At 39.4% G+C, this 19,933-nt stretch overlaps 1 protein-coding gene across 2 annotated transcripts in view; it reads left to right on the forward strand.

The window, feature by feature from the left end:
- The window catches only part of LOC134536902 (nose resistant to fluoxetine protein 6-like), an 89,578-nt gene that overhangs the window by 17,663 nt on the left and 51,982 nt on the right, over window positions 1–19,933 (forward strand). For both annotated transcript variants that reach the window (XM_063376980.1, XM_063376979.1), the window contains exon 2: window positions 19,550–19,729. In XM_063376980.1, the coding sequence (XP_063233050.1) occupies window positions 19,550–19,729 (180 nt within the window). The remainder of the gene's footprint in view (window positions 1–19,549; window positions 19,730–19,933) is intronic.

Genomic DNA, 19,933 nt, shown 5'->3' on the forward strand with positions numbered 1-19,933 from the left:
TAGAGGGTAAGTGGCTTATTATAAAACAAAATGAGTAGTTTGAAAGTGCACATTTCTCGTTAGCAGCGTGCAAACTGTGACCTTCTTTCCATCTGAGAAATTTACTCACTACCACTCAAGACCTTTCCGTAAAGGCTTTTACTGTAATCGACACTAATATTAGCACAGTTTTTTACGATTGCGATTTTAAATAAATAAATATATTTATTTTAATGCTTCATTGCAAGAGAATTTCAAGTAGCAAAAGGCGCGTATACACTATTGCCAGTGGGATCGTCAAAATCAGCTAATGTTAAGCAAAGAAAAGTGAATATTGTTTGGAAAAAAAATATGACTCCAACTTGCATGCTCTATTAAAAATAATAACATAAAGTATTTATTTGAAACAGTTCACATTTGAATATCCCTTTTAACATCAATCAGACACGTGAGTACTGTATAGTGTATACGCGTCTTTTGCTACTTTAAATTCGCTTGCAATGAAGCATCAAAATAAAATTAAAAAAACGTGGCGATGGATGAAGTAGGCGGGTGGCTCTCCACCAGGGGGCAATGACAGAAGGGTAGCACACACCTGTCGCTTACACAAAACTTCGGGCTACGTATCACACGTAATATAGTGATAAACATTTAACACAATTGAAAACTAGCACAGTAAGCTAGCTAATACAGACCTAAACTTAACCCTTTACCTTTGTTTATTTTAGTTGTTTAAGCTTGCAAAATATTAACGCTGCTGTAGTTGTTGATGTGTAAAGATTAGAAAAAAAAAAGTCACTCACTGAATGAAATGCAATACCGCAAAAGAATTTGAAATATTTAATGCCGATATAATTGTTTTTATCCTCCAGTAAGTGCGTTGTAATGTTTATCACGTAGCTGTTAATGTTAGGAAAATGTCCGAGCATAATAAACAAAGAAAATAATATGCGATACTATATAGTCAAGCATTTTCTTATTCGTTAAATAATGTTTTTTTTTTTTACGCGAAATGTAGTTCGAAATTTAGAGGCTCTGATTTTCCAAACAAAAAAAAGTAACATGGCTTTAATAATTTCATAGTGTTAAGCGATAGTTAACCATTATGCAAACTATAATTAATAGACCTACTAGTTAATACCGCACTTGTTTAAATGCTTATCGCCACGTACGAATGAAGCTAGTCAGGTGAAATGCTTATATTATGACCACGCCTCAACTATTAGACCTACACGTAACAATTTATATTCAAGAAATGATTAATCGATGTTTAACGCCTCGTTGACATTGAAGTCGCCAGGGTTCAGGTAACTACACTGTATTTCAAAATCCGAATTTTTTTTTGCACGAGTCATAACCAGTTTTTAAAAAGGTTTCATGTACACACCAATACTATTCTTTTGGGTTCATGTTCAAACTAAGTGAAATTAGAACCCGTAGATCTACAAGTAGGTATATCGATAAGTTTATGAAGATCCGAAAATGGTTTTGTAGTCACCGTTCTTCGTAAATCTTGGGGTAAAGAAACTTTTTTTGACGTGACAACGTCTAATAAATCGATGAACGCCGGCTGCACGCACGAAAAAGGATGACTAATTGTCCCGTTACGCACATTGTCCCGTTACGCTCATTTTACGCTTGCGCCGCATCTATCTCTCTTCCACTCGATTGGAACAGCCATCGATTTGACTTTTTCGAGGCACATTAAACTGGAAACACTCCCATTAGTTTCCTACTTTTCCTATCATCGTCCTATCCTTAACAGAATAACACAGATTTTGAAGAAGTTAAATAACAAACATGTATAAAAGTTATAGTTAAAATAATCTCTTCGTTAAAGTAATAAACATATTTGAATTAATGAGTGCAAATAAAAGTAAATTTATCAATTAAATTGTAGATTTCATTTCACTCCTTCTTTGTATCCATACACAATAGTGATAATTCAATAAAAATTAATCAATTTTATTAATAAAAGTATGCAATCATTTCATCAGTGTTTTGTTATGACGTTGTCACGTTAAACTAGCGTCCGTAAACCGACTTCACAGACAACCAATTTTTGTTTTGGCGGTGTAAACGTCCTCGTGGAGTGGCCTCCCCGCGGCGTCTGCGTCGCGAAACAGGTGTCGGACCGCGTTCTTGGGAAACAAAGAGAATAAAAAAAAAAAGACGCGCGAAAAGTGCGTTCCTTCGCCGCCTGCCCAATGCCGCCGGTGGGGTTCTGCGCAACTCCGGTTCCTCGCGCGAACTTTGGTTGCGTCATAGCCTGGTCCTACCGCTGCCGGCAAACTGCGCGAAATTTGGCAACACAGGGAGTTAGTTACAAACCTATGAAACATGGGAAGCCTAAGATGCACATAAAGTTCTGCCATTCCCGATTACACCCGAACAATTCACCTTTGGCCAACCTCGGGTTTATTTATATATATTTATATTTCTCTGTTTATTTTAATGTAACTATACTAACCTAACTAACCGTCCATAGTGTTTTAAAATGTGTTTTAACGTAGCTAACGTAACCGACCACGCTTTATATTTGAATTCATTTTTCCTTCGCAAAAATAAAACAAATCCCGAAGTTGGCCGAAGGTGAATTATTCGGGCGTGTTCGGGCAGTAACCAAACTTTTATGTGCATCTTAGGTCTTCCATAAAACATCTTTGCCAGAGCGTAGCTGAGCTCTGGATTCTGTCCTGAGGAACACGTACTTACTTTTTCTTTCAACAACGGCAATAGTCATCTAATGGTCAGTTTATTTAATTAACTTCACGCGTGCGTGTTTTTTTTGTGTTTGGTTGTCCGTTTGGTTCTAATTTTGCAAGTTAAATTCAAACCACGTCCGCTTGAACTAGAGAGCTTGAAATTTTTACATACTTGTCCCAGTTTTGATGACACAGATTCCACGCCATTTTTAATTTTGGCCGCCATCTTGAAAATCCATTACTTTTATTCGGAAAATCGGAAAAAATTGATAAAAAATTACTAAATATAATTTTAATAAAACTTTTTTTAAAATATGGATTACGACATTTGGAATTAAATAAAATAAAACCTCCTGGGTGCGTTGCTTTCACACGAAATCGGTGAAGCGTAAAATGATCGCTATCAAACACCGAAGATGTTTCGTGGAAACAACCGCCGTTGAAAAATGACATCGTTCGACACACTTGATGCAAAAAATTATCGACCCATAAAAAAAACTTTCAGTGTTTTCCAGGATAGTATAAATGCCATAATTTTTTTTGGCACATCGGTACGTTTAGTTCGTACGAGTGCATGCGTAGGGTCCGCCATCTTGATGTCTTCAGCTCGTGGGTACAGCGGAAACGCCCATGCGTATTGCACTTCTAACCTGTTAAAGTTTCCGTTGTGCGGTGCGAATGGATTTCGATCAGTACAGAACCAGAGAAAGCAATCGTAATTTAGTTACGGATCATGAGTGACGTTTTTAAAAGATTTAAATTATAAAACAACATAAACAATCGGGGGGGGGGGGGGGGGGGGGGCGAGTTCAAGCATTGTTCGAGAAATTTTAACCGTGTATACATACCCTTCAACCATTAAGCCATCTGCATCTCCTAACAAGTAGTCCTTGGAATGAGTAGAAAAAATTGTTGGATGCTGAGAGCTATTAATGCCAGTATTTTTTTACGTCTTCAATGAATGGTCTGAATACAAAAATTATTTCCAAAGCAAGTATTTACTTGTTATTTCATCGTACGAAAGCACTGAAGATAACATTACCAATGCGCCGGTCTATAAATTATTCGAAACCGTTCTAACACACAACTCAGTAATAACTTAAGTTGGCAGCTGATAAAGTAAATAAGTGAGGTTTACAATTATGATAAACATGGCGATGAAAAACATTTGCAAAGAGTCTTGCACTTTGTTTGACTCTACTCTATTCTCTCTCTGAGCGCTGATCTTCTTTTCTTTTCTTCAATCATTTTCTGCTGCGCTTGGATGATGTTAATCCCTCTACTTACCCTACCAACTGCAAAAAAAAAAAAAAGGTTCCGTTTCATAAACCCTTCTTTTAATCACCGGTTGCGCAAATACCGGACACAGCGTGAAATTCTCGTTACGACACGCGTCCGTAAGAGGTAACACGAGACATTTCGACTCGTTTGAAAGTTAAACAAGTTAAAGGCATGTTCTTTGAATGGTTCTTGCAACGGGAAAGATTGATTTATTGAATTTTTTTTTTTATGAACAACAACTTAGCTTTTGGCACACGGCCAAGTAGTTTCGCGAACAGAACAAAAGTTACATGGAACGGAAATGTGTAACCGTGGTGCTGCCATCTGTGGCGGATAACGTAAACCAAAATTCACAAAAAAAAAAAACTTTATAGTATCAACTGTTTGGTGAATTTTAACAAGATGGGCAGTATTCTAGTGACACTCATTGTCAAAAATCAGGTCCAAAGCCGGGTTTTCGTATTTTTGATGGGCAGGAGTAATTTTGTGAACGGAACGGAAATGCGTAACAACGGTGCGCCTGCGCAGAAGCCTCAGAAAACTCAAAAAGATGGTGTAAATGCGTAATTGAGAGATATATGGTATCCCGAAACTCAGGATAAGATCTTCGGGAAAATAATTTTTCTCCTCGGAATAATACCTCGGGGAAAACCACTTTTTTAAATAGTAAAAACATCCGGCAAACTAGTTTGACAACTATAAAACACTATATGCCGTCACCATCTACGTCACGCAACGAAACCGCAACTTTGCACATGTATTGGATAGACAAAGAACAGAGATATCACAAAAAAATACACATAAGACATATATGAAACGTAAATTCAACACGCGTTCCTAAAACGCTGTTTTTTAAAAAAAAAAAAAAAAAACTCTGATCAAATAAAGTATTCAATGTGATCAAACATGTTTTTTTAATTAGCTAATTTCTAGTTTTGACAAACGTAAACATCTTTACCGTATTTTTAGGTTATGTTTGACAACGAACTTCACAAGATAAGCAAAAGATCTGTCTGTACGCCAGGCGCGTACATAGGTTGATTGCTGGTTCCATATGCTGACCCTGAGATATTCCTTTGCCCCACCCTTGCCATGTCACCGGTAAGGCCCCCTCATTGGTGAGGTATTTGGGTTAACGCAACGTTCAGGGCCGCACCACGCCCACATGTCCACTCTAAGTTTGTGATCGTCCGCCGTTCTCCGCTCCAAGGCCAGGACGTGGTAAAAAGGAGGAGGGTGGAAAGGGGGGGGGGGGGGGGGTCGCCGCAGGTGGAACGAAGGTCGACGCGGCAACACACGCAAAACCCTTGCGCAGCTCTTGCTCGGCTTTAATTGCCTCGTGCGCAGCGAAGCCCGTGACTCCTTGCTCCCGACTCAACTCGAGGATATATTCCTCCGCTGTTTCAATCGAGCAAAGTGGCAACGCTGGCGTGGCAGCTCATCATTACCTTCGACCACCGTAATTACTCACGGCCAATTGTACGCGTGACAGCTTGTTTATTTTTTTTTATTTTTTTTTTACTATCCTTGATGTCCAAGACAAGCGTTCTTCCCATCGCAGATGTCGAAACAATATATATTTTTTTTTATTGATGTGTTGACATCTTATCTCTCTCTCTGGCAGGAGTGATTTCGTGAATGGAACGGGAATGTGTAACAACGGTGCTGCCATCTGTGGCAGACGGCGCGAACCAAAAGTTCACAAAGCCAAGGGAAAGCTTATTATTATAACTGCTTAATGAATTTTAACAAGACGGACGGTATTTTAATAAATTTATTTTTCCAAGATCAGGTCCAAATCCTGGGGTTTAGTTTTATTTCCAATATTTTTCGCTTTTATCTGGGACGTCTCATTGTATAGTTTTAAATTTCGCTCTGCAAATAGAATGATTTGAGAGTCGACGTAGCTGCTACGGCAGCGAATTCTAGTGGCGGGTGTTGAAACTACGTGTTATTCGCGTCCAGAAATGTAGCTGGACACACAATGTGCTTATATTTATCACCCTTGTTTTTATTTTGAAAATACTCTTACGTTTAATTTTGTGTCCGAGTTTCGTGGTATAAGTGTATTAGCAACATGAGAACACATTAATTTGCTTGTTACCGAGGTTAGATGATTAAAAATCTCTGGCGACTACTGAAAGACTCGCTAATATTATGTTTTGTAAAGATGTAGTATTTTTTTGCTTGGTTCTTTTTCCGAGCAGAGGGAAAAAAGCGTAGGTAAATGCCAAGAGAGCCTCCAATCCTCATAAATATAAATATTTGCCAATAAGTTTTTTATTTATCTCATCCATGTAGTGAGTAGGGAAACTTACAAATTAATAAATAAGTATTGTTTCCCAGAGCTGTAACGACACGTCATTGAGAGGGGAAGGTTTTTTTCCCTTCTTTATTCGCACCGGAGCTACAGGATGAGAGAGATGAGAGAGATCTAAGTCGTAACTGGTTTTTAACTTTCAACGGCGAACCTTGAAAACCGAGAGTGCATAATATACCAGTGGCTCGTCACTTCTTTCGTAACAGCTTCCTGCTGCCATTTCTATCCTTCACACCGTTGCTCCACACTAAATACAAAAAAATTTTTTTTTGTGGAAATATGAGTCGCTGATATTTATGTTACTGCAAACCACAGTTTTTGCACTGAGTTGCTTGCCTATGGAGCGGCTGACTGTCTGTACTAAAGTTTAAAGTCAACTGATTAGCAATTGGTTATCAAAATCAACTACTAAGAAAGGTCCTAATTAAGCGTTTATTTGACAGACTCCGCGAAAAATAAAACCCTTTTTAAATTTTTTTTTTTTTAATTTTTCCTTATTTACTTTTAGTCGGGAGTTTTTTTAAAAAAATATTTAAGCCTTTTTCGATTACAACGTTTACATTCTTTGTGAGTTTTTAATTTTTTTTTTTTGCTTTTTATTGCATGCATTAAATATATTTTATTAGATAATACCAAATATATCTCACGAAAATGGGCGCATAATTTTACATTTTAATTAATGATTCACTCAATCATTTTTTTCAACCATGGAAAAAAAAATAACCGAGTGTTCTACAATTATGTTTTATTATGTGCGCAGTAAATACTGGAAAGCTATTTATGGAACGGTTTACGGAGGTAGTGAGACAACACAAATTATAAATGCCCGCGTAATAATCCAAACCCAATATTACTGCGAAAAAACCTTTTGCAGTGATATAGTTGTTTTCAGGTAAATGTACAAGTTTACAAATATCTGTAATTTTACATAAATATTTCTGTTCCATTCACAAAAAAATGTAGGTACGTGGAGTCCACGTGCGACATAAGTGAAACTTCGTGCTTATTAGTTATAGATAGAGATAAACTATTGTTTTTTTTACTGAACAAGTAATAATAGAAGATAGTAAGGATCCTTGTATGATCTCAAATGGAAAAAAACTCAAAATGCACTCATAACTCACTTATTACACTTAAAAACCACAACGTGACGTCATAACAACACATTGATGAAATGATTGCATATTATTATGAATAAAATTGAATCATTTTTATTTTAATAATAAAATAATAAATAGCTTCTTGAAATTATACTATTAAAAAGATTTTTAAAATGCAATAATAATGAACCTTTATTGCCGAAATTGTTGTTGTAATAAGCAATGAAAACCACATTAACTTTTCACTTCACTTTATAAACAGTCGACGAAACAGTTCACGTCGTTCGACATTTCAAATCACAGTGTAAACATACCAAAAATAAATTACACTTATGAAACTAAGCTCTTAAGTTAATGCATTTTTTACATTTTAGACCACACTATTTACATAAAAATTGGTAATTGAACAAATAAATAACTCTTTTTCACACGAATGAATAAATTGTGTAATATTTTTTTAGATAAAATTAAATAAATATGGTAGCGTCAATCTTTAGCCGTTACTAAAAATGAGGAGTAGACAAACAGAATCAGAGATTACGAGAAATCCGTAGCATCACTGTTGCGTCATTTCCACCTCTCCCCCTGCCGTCTCCCCTTCCGACCGTTTCAACTAGCATAGAGCATGCTACGCTACGAACCTATATCTTTGAATATATATACTGTATAGAAGTCGCGAGTGGATAGGATTTACTCTACGTTTTTCAGAAGCGTATGATGAGCAACTTGGGAACTTCACCGCTGCAGTGCGCTGCCGTAACGCCCTGTATCGTCTTAGTTGTTATTTACACGTTAGAGCGCAGCGCTGTCGCCCGCTGTCATTCCCCGCACCCCTCATCCATCATTCACTGCAGCTCAACGTCGTTGCACAGGAGGGGGAAGGGGTGTTTGAAGAGTTCGACACTTGTCCGCTAGGGACCACCACAAGTCGATGCCCTAGAGATGGTGGCGATTGCGGCGGTGAATTAACCAACTACCTCAAAACCGTATTAGAAATTTTAACCTGGGCTGGCGACTTCTATACAGTATATATATTCAAAGCCTATATTCGCCCCCCACTTCTTTGACTTTTTTTTTCATTCGACCGCTAGCGCATGCGTTGGAGTGGCGTCGCCGCTGAAGCACTCTCCTCCTCTACCTGTCCCCCCCCCCCACCACGTACCTAACTATTCCCCTCTTGCGATCGGAATTTTCGTAGCCCCCCGCTCAGCACGTGAGCTGAGAGCAGGTTTAGGGTCCGCAGCCGCGCAGCCATGACAGTCAGAGCCGGAGCGCGGTAAATGCCAGGCGGCCCGGCGTTGCGCAAGCGCCGCGCCGGCGAAATGTGTAACGAGCTTTCACCGTGCTCAGCCGCGCGCGGTGGATGCGTCTGAACACGGCCGGGCGCGGGGTTGAGCTATGTCGAGATGAGACCTCAGATCCACTGGGCCCGGTGTCAGACAGACGCTGATAGAGACTTTGTTTTATACTATTAGAAAAAAAAACTAGCTGATCCCCGAACAGCATTGCTATGCCTCTCAATTTTTCTGTATTTTTTTTTTTTAAGTAGGTACTAGAGACCCGGAAAAATTCCGCGGATTCATTTGACGATATGCTAGAATCCAAACAACTGTACGTTTATATTGCTTCTGTGATTGGCCTTACAGTTTATCTGAAGGACTTTTAGCCAATGGGAAACCTTCAACATAAAAAAAAGTATGGAATCGCAAGTGTCCCAGTTGACAAGTGTCACGAGTCAATAGCCAATGATCAAGTGGCATTTGCCTGAGTATGTAGAGGGTTGTGGAGTCTATCCTAGAGGTCATCGAAAGCGCGAATTTTTCCAGTCTCTAGTAGGTACACACGTACAAATTATCTCTCTCTAGCTCTCTATATATTATGTCCCTCTATAAATATCACTATATTACTCTATACATGAAATTCTCTCTATATCACTCTATTTTTTCTATCTATATATATCCTATAACTCTATTTTCTATTTATATATCGACCTTTCTCCCTATATATCTATCTACATCTCTATCTTTCTATATCCCTATTCATCCCTCTATATCTCTTTCTCTTTATGTATATCTTCTTAGCTATAACTTTATTTTTGCAAAACAGAAGATGAACACACAACAAACATTCATTTATATATATATTTTTTACCTATCTATATTTTATTTATCTTTTTTTTTACATGTCACAAGTTTGACACTGGTATATTAAAAAGACAAGCGTGTATTCAAATGCAACGTAGTGTCGAAAATTTCAAAAGGTAATCGGCGGAAAGCTTATGGAGATTTAAGGTTTTGAACGAACGAACACTTACATTTTTATTTACATCAGGTTGGCATTCTCCAAATCGCGCGGCTTGGGAAAGGACGTGTACGTCTGCGGTCGCCGCGAACTGCCCCTCGCAGCTGACGGCACTGGACCATCACCCGAGCGAACTGTCATTTCGACTGATCCTTTACTGTGATAGTTCCCTGCTGAGATTTCCTCTGATGGCTCAGGATCAGGATTGGAGTAGGAAACGTGGTGGTAGTGGTGCTCCTATGCTTGGAGAACACTCCGAGGGGTCCCCGCCCTGTTGACGAGTGGAAGTGTTGAGCTACTTAAGCTCGGGTACTAGCCTGCTGAGCTAGTAGAGGTTGGATAGGCCTCAGCTGGATCACGAGTAACTGGGTGACCGAGGGGTCCCAGGGATGTGAGAGGTATGGTTCCGTGTCGGTGCTACTCAGATCCCACAGAGGGGGCTACTAGCTCTGTAGGAGGTCTGGGGGTTCACGGCGGAGGTGGGGGCGGGTCGGTGGGGCCGAAGTTGGGATGGGTATCCTCAACCTCTCGGCCTAGCCGTGCGCTCACCAGTAACATGCCGCGATTGGAAATGGCGAATCTATTTCCCGGTTCTCGGAACCCATGTTGGGCACTGGCAACAGTGCCAGGCATGTAAAAGACCCGTCTTTCTCCTAACCAGGATAACGCCCTAACGGGATCGTATGCCTGGGGGAGTATTGGTGAATATTGAGGTGTGAACCTAAGTTACATGTCAGTTCGACTGGAAGGAAACTGAGGTCCCGTGGCTCTAACAAGGCACCGGGAGGTTTCTCCCGACAAGAACAGCGCTGTCACTTATGTTAATCGTTCGGTAACGACGTCGCGCGTAGACAACTGACTGCATGACCACAACGGAATATCAAGTGCTTAGTTTACTACACGACAATTATCCCTTACGGGGACCAGTTAAGTACTCCTCGAGATTTGATAGGACTTATTTGACGTGACCCCCATATGGCGAGTTAAGTGGATACGCCGCTTTCAGCGTACTTGTGATACGTGTTTGTGATGATAGGCTGAGAAGATACAACCCAGCATCCGTCATCACCACAACCCCTCTTTACCCATTCAGCAAGCCCACTACATAGAGCACTGCAGGCGCGTACCCTAACCTGTAACTAGAGACTGGAAAAAGTAGCGGTTTCGGGTGACTTTCAGGATAGACTACACAGTACTCTTGTGTACTCGGGCAAACAATTTTCAAGTCTATTGGCTGCAGACTCGCGAGACGTCTAAAAGTGGTTGCCTGTGACTCGACACTTCTTTGGTTAAGACTTCAGAGACGTCCAGATGAACAGTGAGCCGATGGCTGAAGCAGATTCTAGCCTATCGTGAAATGAATCCTGTATTTACCTATCACTACTATGGGACTCCTCAGAAAATTCAGAGAGAGAGAGCCCATGATCCGTGATGTTGGATAGGACCTATCCAACATCTACTGGCTGTCCAGGCTAGTGTCGGAACAGTGTGACGCTGATCACTAGGGGCATGCATATTTCACGAAAAGATTCCTCGACTAGCTGAAATTTCAAACACTGTAACATCGTCTGTGTTTCGTGCAGTGGAGGATCCAAGGGGGGGGGGGGCACCAGGGGCAAGTGCCCCCCCCCCCGAAAAACCAGTTGTCTGCTACATTAATATTGCTGACAAAAATGATTGTTTCTGAAACCAATAAAATATTTTAATATAATTAATGAATTTATTTTAGAATCATAAAATCTGGTGGTTGTATGTTATGTGTAGTGTGAGTAGATTAAATACAAATTTAGTAATTTTAAGACAATTTTTTTCTCTGGCTATTCTGAAATCCTAGAGTGCCCCGTCTGAGCTGAACCTCTGGATCCGCCACTGGTTTCGTGAATGGGTGTCTTTATTCCAGGTACATGACGACTGTTACAAGACCAACCACAGTAATTCTATGCGGGAGGCAAACGTGTCCCGAGTGACTCGGTCAAACAAGGCGACGACTTCTCTCGCAGACGACCGCCAATCACAAGGAAGAAACCGTGGGTGCGGGTGTACCTTGTTGCAGTCTAATATGCGTTCAGGTTTATTAGCGAAAAATGCCTGCCCCTGCTGATCACTAGAGACCTGCAAAATTCGCGGATTCATTGACCTCTAGGATAGGCTCCACAGTCCTTTAAATACTCGCGGAAATGACACCTGTTCATTGGCTACTGACGCGTGAGACGTCTCAACTAGGCTGTCCGTAATTCGGCACTTTCTTGGTTTAGTGTTTCCCATTGGCTCACAGTTCCCCGGATAAAATGTGGGCCAATCGCAGAAGCGGTACGAAGGTATAGTTGTTTTGATGCTAGACTATCGCGAAATGAATCCGCGAATTTTGCATGTCTCTACTGATCACACGTTCACCCGTTTCGGAGTGGGGACTCCTGGGGCTTGCTCTGAAGCGTAGAGCGACTATCCGCCAATGCGAATCCACACCCGTCTATCCAGTCGCCATGGGGGAAAAAAAAAATCAGCGGGAAAACTCCTTGTATCGATTGGTCGTCCTGTACTACTACCTGCGCTTTTCATGGCACTTGGAGTGTTTCCATCCCGTCAGCCCATAATCTAACGGATTGACTCTCCAAGTCCCGAACACAGGGTCACCTCGGGAACTGGAAGCCCGAAGTACTGGTTCCTCAGATACCCCACTGTCTCCGGCTGCATTTCGAAAATCTTTTTTTTTGGCGTGACAACGTCTAATAAATCGATGAACGCCGGCTGCACGCACGAAAAAGTGTCCCGTTACGCACATTGTGCCGTTACGCTGTGTCCAGTTACGCTCATTGTACGCTTGCGCCGCATCTATCTCTCTTCCACTCGATTGGAACAACCATCGATTTGACTTTTTCGAGGCACATTAAACTTGAAACACTCCCATTCGTTTCCTACTTTTCCTATCATCGTCCTATCCTTAACAGAATAACACAGATTGGAAGAAGTTAAATAAAATACATGCATAAAAGTAATAGTTAAAATAATCTCTTCGTTAAAGTAATAAACATATTTGAATTAATGAGTGCAAATATAAGTAAATTTATCAATTAAATTGTAGATTTCAATTCACTCCTTCTTTGTATCCATACAAAATAGTGATAATTCAATAAAATTATTCAATTTTATTCATAAAAGTATGCAATCATTTCATCAATGTTTTGTTATGACGTTGTCACGTTAAACTATCGTCCGTAAATCGACTTTACAGACAACCAATTTTTTTTAATATGCTTACATATTTGAAGTTTATAATTTTATTGATTTTTTTGTCTTTTATGTATCTGTATACATAAAATAGGATGTTGGTATTGTAACCCTTCTTCCTCCTTAATTGGAAGAGGGGTTGCGTCCCCGACTCACTCTGGGCGCGAAGGGAAAAAATAATTATTAAAACCAGGCATAAAAAGCTAAACAATCTAAATTCCCCACACCACTGCCCAGGGGTCAGGCCAAAAAATTCAAAGGATATAATAGCAGAGTAACCATTAAACAAACAAGAGGCAAGACTTTGGACGTATGTTATTAAAAAATAGAAATTTGCAAAAATAATTTTTACTATACATAACCATACAAGCTTAGTTACAAAAGCTGACGTTAATAATGGCAGCATCTTATCCCCATTTGCGATACTAACAATAACCTTTAAAAAATCGTAAAAATATAAATACTGATAACAAGTATAAAAATATATAAGGGCGTGAGGCGTGGCCACTATAAAATATCAAAATTTACTGACTGCCCTAATACCAAAAAATCAAACAAGACAATCAATACAAATATATAAAAAAATTCTACAATAATAAAACTGAAGTACAAAAAATTTATTTAAATAAAGTTCTTAAACTCTGAATCAACGGTTTAGTCTTTCTTCAGATGTTCGTTGCTAAAGACTTGCCAAAAAAAAACAAAGTTAATATCCTAGGCGTGCGCTGGCTTCCTGACCTTCCTCACCAACTGCAGAGTCTAATGCCACGCCGGGCCATAGGTACGAATTCACAAAGGCGTGAACGATGACCAAAAAAAAATTATCTTATTTTTTTTTTTTTTTAAGGGAAATGTAGCAAAAACTCTTCACGTAACATAACCATGTTACCACAGAAGTATTTATCATCAGCTTCAAACAAAGTCTTACTTCTTTATTAACTTGCCAATGATTTTATAAAAACGTAGAATGGCCGCACCAACCAACATCAGGCTGCGCATGTAGTCCAATACCGATCGCATACATTTAATAATACTGCACAAGCTGATATATTAGCTAAATGCCAACTTTACGTATGCAAATTCCGATGACAAAGTCTCAAAAACAAATTGCAAAATGTTCGTTTCTTCCAAACTTATACTTTTATTGCAACTACAGGCAAACGGGCGACCTTTTTAAAAAATCCCACACTGGAACAAAGTGTGAAACAAATGGGCCTCTTCACCAAACTGGCTAATAAAAAGTTCCGTCCAAATAAAATTTAGTATGGGAAAATACACAGTTCACTAGGTTTGCCAAAAACCAGTGCAGCACCACGAGGGTAAAAATCAAAATCGCGGCCTCTCTTTACCTTGATTTCTTCTGTACCACAGGGCAATCCATTTGCCCTGTCACCCATCGTGGAGCCTCCAACCCAATACTCTTCGTCGCCCGTTGCCGTCCGGCATACCAGTCCGCGCCGTCACATGGCTCTGTCCTCGACGGTCGCTCGCCACGAACTCTCTCCGGCCCAGCTGATTTTTTCTTCCCGGCAAGCCGAATGTCTGACGTCATCAGCCAACCGCCGGGCGCTCGCCAAGTGGTATTTACGTGAAACACAATCGATGTTCTTAAACTCATAATCGATAGCTACCAAACGGCGTATAACTAATTAACAGAGACAAATATAATTAAAAAAATTTACAGATAAATTAACATTAATTAAAAAAGGCGTAAAAAATACGTGAAATAAAAAACCATATAAAACTAGAGACCAGCAACAAAAATAAATTACAAGTAAAAATGTGGCCCTGCCGGCCACAGTATATATGACGATAAACATAAACACAGTTTTTGACCGATCGCTATGAAGGTTGGCACATCGCAGTGATTTTTTTTCACGGAGAAGGTTTTTTTACTATCTAATTTTTTGTAACTCGCCGCTAGATGCCTTCTAAACCGTTCAACCGACCGCTATGTGTAAACAGAAAAACTTAGGTCATATACATACAAACAGCAATCATGTTTCATTTCCCTACATCCACTACGCTCTCATATAGCGCCATCCATTTTGCTCTAACTCGCGGACAATTATATCACCCTGTGTTCATCCTGGGCAAAACCAGGTATAATATATGTTTGCAAGCCCGATTATTTTGGCTTATTTGTTTCTTCGTACTTACGTTCTCTTGAATTTTTATATCATACTCTTCTTTTGTGGTCACTTAATTTATTGCTGCTAAAATTATTGGTAAGGAACACAAATGCAATTTTATATAGTTATATAATTTATTGGCAAATATTTTTTATCATATCATAAACATATATAAAGAATTTATTTAAATTTATACCTATATTAAAATAAATTTAATTTTTAATAACAATTATATGTATATTATAATAAAGTTATTGTTATATTCATTGCAAGGTTAACTTTTCTGTGGCTTTAAAAACAAATAAAAAAAATGTTATACAGTAACTTCATGCTTGTAAGCGCACACATATTTTAACTAACATTTTAATATCTAACATTTATTTTAAAATAACTTTAACATCGACAGTGCAAGCTCTTATATATTTTTTTACTAGTCTATATTTCTATATAATTATTGTACAGCGGGACTATAAGTTTGTTTGCAGGAAATCAACAAAAAATTGCCAGAATAGTTATACAATTTTTAATTCACTATTGTAAAATTACATAATTCACGCTGAACGAACAACGTAAGAACACATAAATTTGTTCGTTACCGAGGTTAAATGTTACTGCACGTACTACACATGTTAATGACACACGAAACTACAAAAACTCGTGGAATAACATCTTGTCAGTGTTAAGAAGACTGCAAGTATCCGCTCTACCACTCTGGTTCTGGGGGGTAGAGCGCCTGCCTTGTGACTTGTAGGACCCGGGTTCGCGCCCCGGCTCCTCCAAGGCGGATTGCCCAGACAAAATGGTGGCATTTTCTCTGGTAGGAATACAATCCCTTGTAACAAGTCAGGCTACCAAAGAAACGGTGGGCGGAACAGAAAAAAACCTACCAGGTGGCTTCCAAATGGGGAGCCCGTTTCTTTTCTTGGGCTCCCCATGCGGTGGCCATTCCGGGGGTTTCTCCGGGGGAACGGAGTTTTGCAAAAATATATATTTTTGTTTTAGTTTTGTAGCGTTTTAGTTTTTAGTAATGGTAGCATTATCACCCACCATGTTATAAATAAAGCTTAAAAAAAAATTAAAACATTAAAAATATTTTAGCTTTTGTACATAAAATATTTTAATTAAGTGTGTATCAGTCAGTGAGTGGTTGTATACCAATGTTGTGTGTTCAACCATTTATCGGTATATATTTTCTTGAATTATTATTGACATTTAAATCTTAGTCACTAACTATTGACCGAAACCTCTGTTGTGTAGTGGTTTTGACGAAAAAAATATTTATAGACACATGAATTTTATTCTTAAAAATATTATTTCTGAAAACCCACGTAGTTTTTTTATCAGGAAGATCTTCTTAAACACACACAGTATTATGTGTACATATATATATATATATAATAGCTGCAGTACCTACCAGGCGTTACCCGGGCTGAACACAGGGTGAAGGGGAACTGTTTAGAAATCAGATGTAGTTAGTAATTGTCTTCTTAATTTGAATGTCAAGTGTGCAAAATAATTTATATCACTTTCAGATCCCGACAGACCTTGTTCTGCCAGTGTATATTTATTTACCTGTATATATCGAAAAATTGGTGGTCTGTATGTAATCTAGACTGTATAAAGCGCTATAGAAAAAAGCTGAAAAATAATAGATTACTAATATTGAAAAAATTCAATTATCTAGCTAATGCTCGGCATGCATTGCAATGCCTCATTCAGTTTCGTTTTGTAATAAAATAATATATAATAAGAAAATGTAATAAAATATAAAATCGTCTATCCATCTCTCTAAATATATTTTTATCTCTATCTACATCTCTACATATATCTCTCTATCTCTATTTATATAGATATACATCTCCCACTATCTCTTCTAATATATAACTCTATACCTCGCTCTATCCTAACTTGTCTCTCTTTTATATTTAAATACTTTGTGTCATGCGTGCGCACTTATACAAAAAAAACAGACTTATATGAAATAAACACATTTTTTGAAACGATTCGTGCTCCAACTATTGCAAAATAGTTATACCGTCTCAGAAACCTTCATGGGGCATGCGCATAACAACTCACCAAAATTTCATCGCAATGGGATGAATGGTATAGGAACACGTACGGCACAAACATACGAAAATTAAAGACATGACAAACGCATCAAACGATGGTGCGTTTAAAAGTCAAGGCAACTCTATCTATTGACGAAGTTAAGAACAAAACTGTTATTAGCGCCTTTATTTTGCTAGCCGCTGCGAGCTCCACTAAGCAAGCTGGTGTCACCAAGGAGAAAAATTTGAATTTGCCAGACTTTACTATGTGTATAATCGTGTGGCAGACATAGAGAAATGACACTCACTCACTATTTGTATGTCTTACCTATGATTTTGTTCAGTTATAAAATGAAATTATCACTTTTTCACTCCCTTAGGGATGGAATTTAATATTAATATGTGGTCTATGTGTTAATCCAGGTTATGAGCTCACTGTAGGCCAAATATCATCCAGATCCGTTCTGGCGTGATTGAGTAACAAACATCCATCCATCCATCCAAACTTTCACATTTATAATATTAGTGGGATTTTTCAACGGGTGACTTACAACCGCCTAGTTTCTTCATGATAGTCCCTGTGTAAGGGTCGCCGACTATGTCTGGGCGCATGAGCTATAAAAGCGAGGAGGCGCTAAAGGCGGCATTAGCTCTCGCATCATACGCCTTAACGCCTCTACTGGCAGTCTTCGCTTCGGTAACGTGCATTTTATGGGACTTTAGGCTGCAAAGGGGGCGTCCATAAATTACGTGTGGCGTTAAGGGGGGGGGAGGAGGGGATAGAGACGAATCTCACCTAATATCACGTGGGTGGGAAAAGGGGGGGAGGGGTGGTCTCGGAAAATATCACGTAATTATTTTCCCGCAAGAAACAGTGTAAAACTACGAGAAAACTGGGTTAAATTAAGTAAAAAATGTTTCTCCTACACAATAATATTTATCGCGGTTATGCGAACGACCACACAGAGTCCGTGTGGACTGAATTAGAACGAATATTCTTTTACGAATTTTAGTAGTTTCTATTTAAGAATGTTATTGTTCAATTTTCTGACTTATTATTATAGACTACATTCTGTCTTAAATACTAGTCTTAACTAAAATACTAATAATAGTTTGTAATAAATCAAACGCAATAAGCAGAAATTAACGTATTTACACTAAAAATAGGCATTTTGAAAAATCTCACGTTTGAATGAGGGGTGGGGGGACGGAGGAAAGGGTCGAGTGAAATCTCACATCTCACCAAGGTAGGAGATGGGTTGAAAAATTGCCAAAATTGTCTCACGTAATTAATGGACGCCCCCAAACCAAACATTTTACGCTGGAATATTACAGATGCAAAATTTCTACGCTGCCTATACCACTTAAAGTATACTTGGTTTACAAATTTTTATGGGTAAAAGCGTTCGTGAAAACGTTTTTGACTTTTTGTTTTTTCATTATCCACAATATGAAACAAAACCTGTATAGGCAACTTCAATGGCTCTTAAATTATATTTATCAGCAAATTAATATATATATATATATATCGAGCCGTTTGTAAAAGGCGCTTTGGCACACGGAGATCTGCACACCGTTTGGCGGAACTACACAGGAAAAAAAACTATTACAAAAGATTCCTTTGTAAACCAGAAGCCAAGAAGTAGTTTGTAATACCACAAGAAAGATAATGTAACCTCTTTACAACACATGTACATAGTTATTTTTGCATGCATGAAATACGTTTTTTCTCTCGAGATAATACCAAGTACCTAATTGGTGCATAATTCTATAATATTTATTTGACGTTTCATTCAGGCAGTTTTTTTTTCTGTCAAAACAATGAATAATAAATGTATGATTCAAACAATATTGACTTAGTTTTGTTTTATCATGCTCATTATTTGCGCAGTTGATACTGAAAAGCTGTGAAGGATATTGGAGGTAAAGGGACAACAAAAAGCATAAATTTCCGGGTAAGAATCCGAACCGGGTATTACCTTTGAATATATATACTGTATAGAAGTCGCGAGTGGATAGGATTTACTCTACGTTTTTCAGGAGCGTATGATGAGCAGCTTGGGAACTTCACCGCTGCAGGGCGCTGCCGTAACGCCCTGTATCGTCTTAGTTGTTATTTACACGTTAGAGCGCAGCACTGTCGCCCGCTGTCATTCCCCACACTACCCCATTAATCATTCACTGCAGCTCAAGGTCGTTCAACGGGAGGGGGAAGGGGTGTTTGAAGAGTTCGACACTTCTCCGCTAGGGACCACCACAAGTCGATGCCCTAGAGATGGTGGCGATTGCGGCGGTGAATTAACCAACTACCTCAAACCGTATTAGAAATTTTAACCTGGGCTGGCGACTTCTATACAGTATATATATTCAAAGGTATTACTGCGAAAACTAAAGTTTGTTTTCACGTGGTTGTACGAACTTGCAAACACGTGTAACTTGGCACGAATGTCCGCAGGCGGCGGAGGGGCGGAGCTCGGGGAGGAGCTGGACCCGGGGCCCACGAGGGCCCTCATGGACCTGCTGCGCAGCATCCCGGTGCACGCGCCCTCATCGCCCGCCGTGAGCGGCCCCTGCCGCGCCGACAGCCAGCTGCTGGAGCGGGAGGCCCGCCGCTTCCGCCTGTGGGCGCTCAAGAGTGAGTCCGTCCCGGCACGTCTGCTGCGTAACTCCTGGACCCGTCCTCGCACGTCTGCGGCGTGACTCATAGACCCGTCCTCGCACGTCTGCTGCGTGACTCCTAGCCCCGTCCTCGCACGTCTGCTGCTTGTTGACTCCTAGACCCGTCCTCTCGCGTCTGCTGCGTGACTCCTAGCCCCGTCCTCGCACGTCTGCTGCTTGT

The sequence above is a fragment of the Bacillus rossius genome, chromosome 11 (assembly GCF_032445375.1).
Source record: "Bacillus rossius redtenbacheri isolate Brsri chromosome 11, Brsri_v3, whole genome shotgun sequence".
Taxonomy (NCBI): domain Eukaryota; kingdom Metazoa; phylum Arthropoda; class Insecta; order Phasmatodea; family Bacillidae; genus Bacillus; species Bacillus rossius.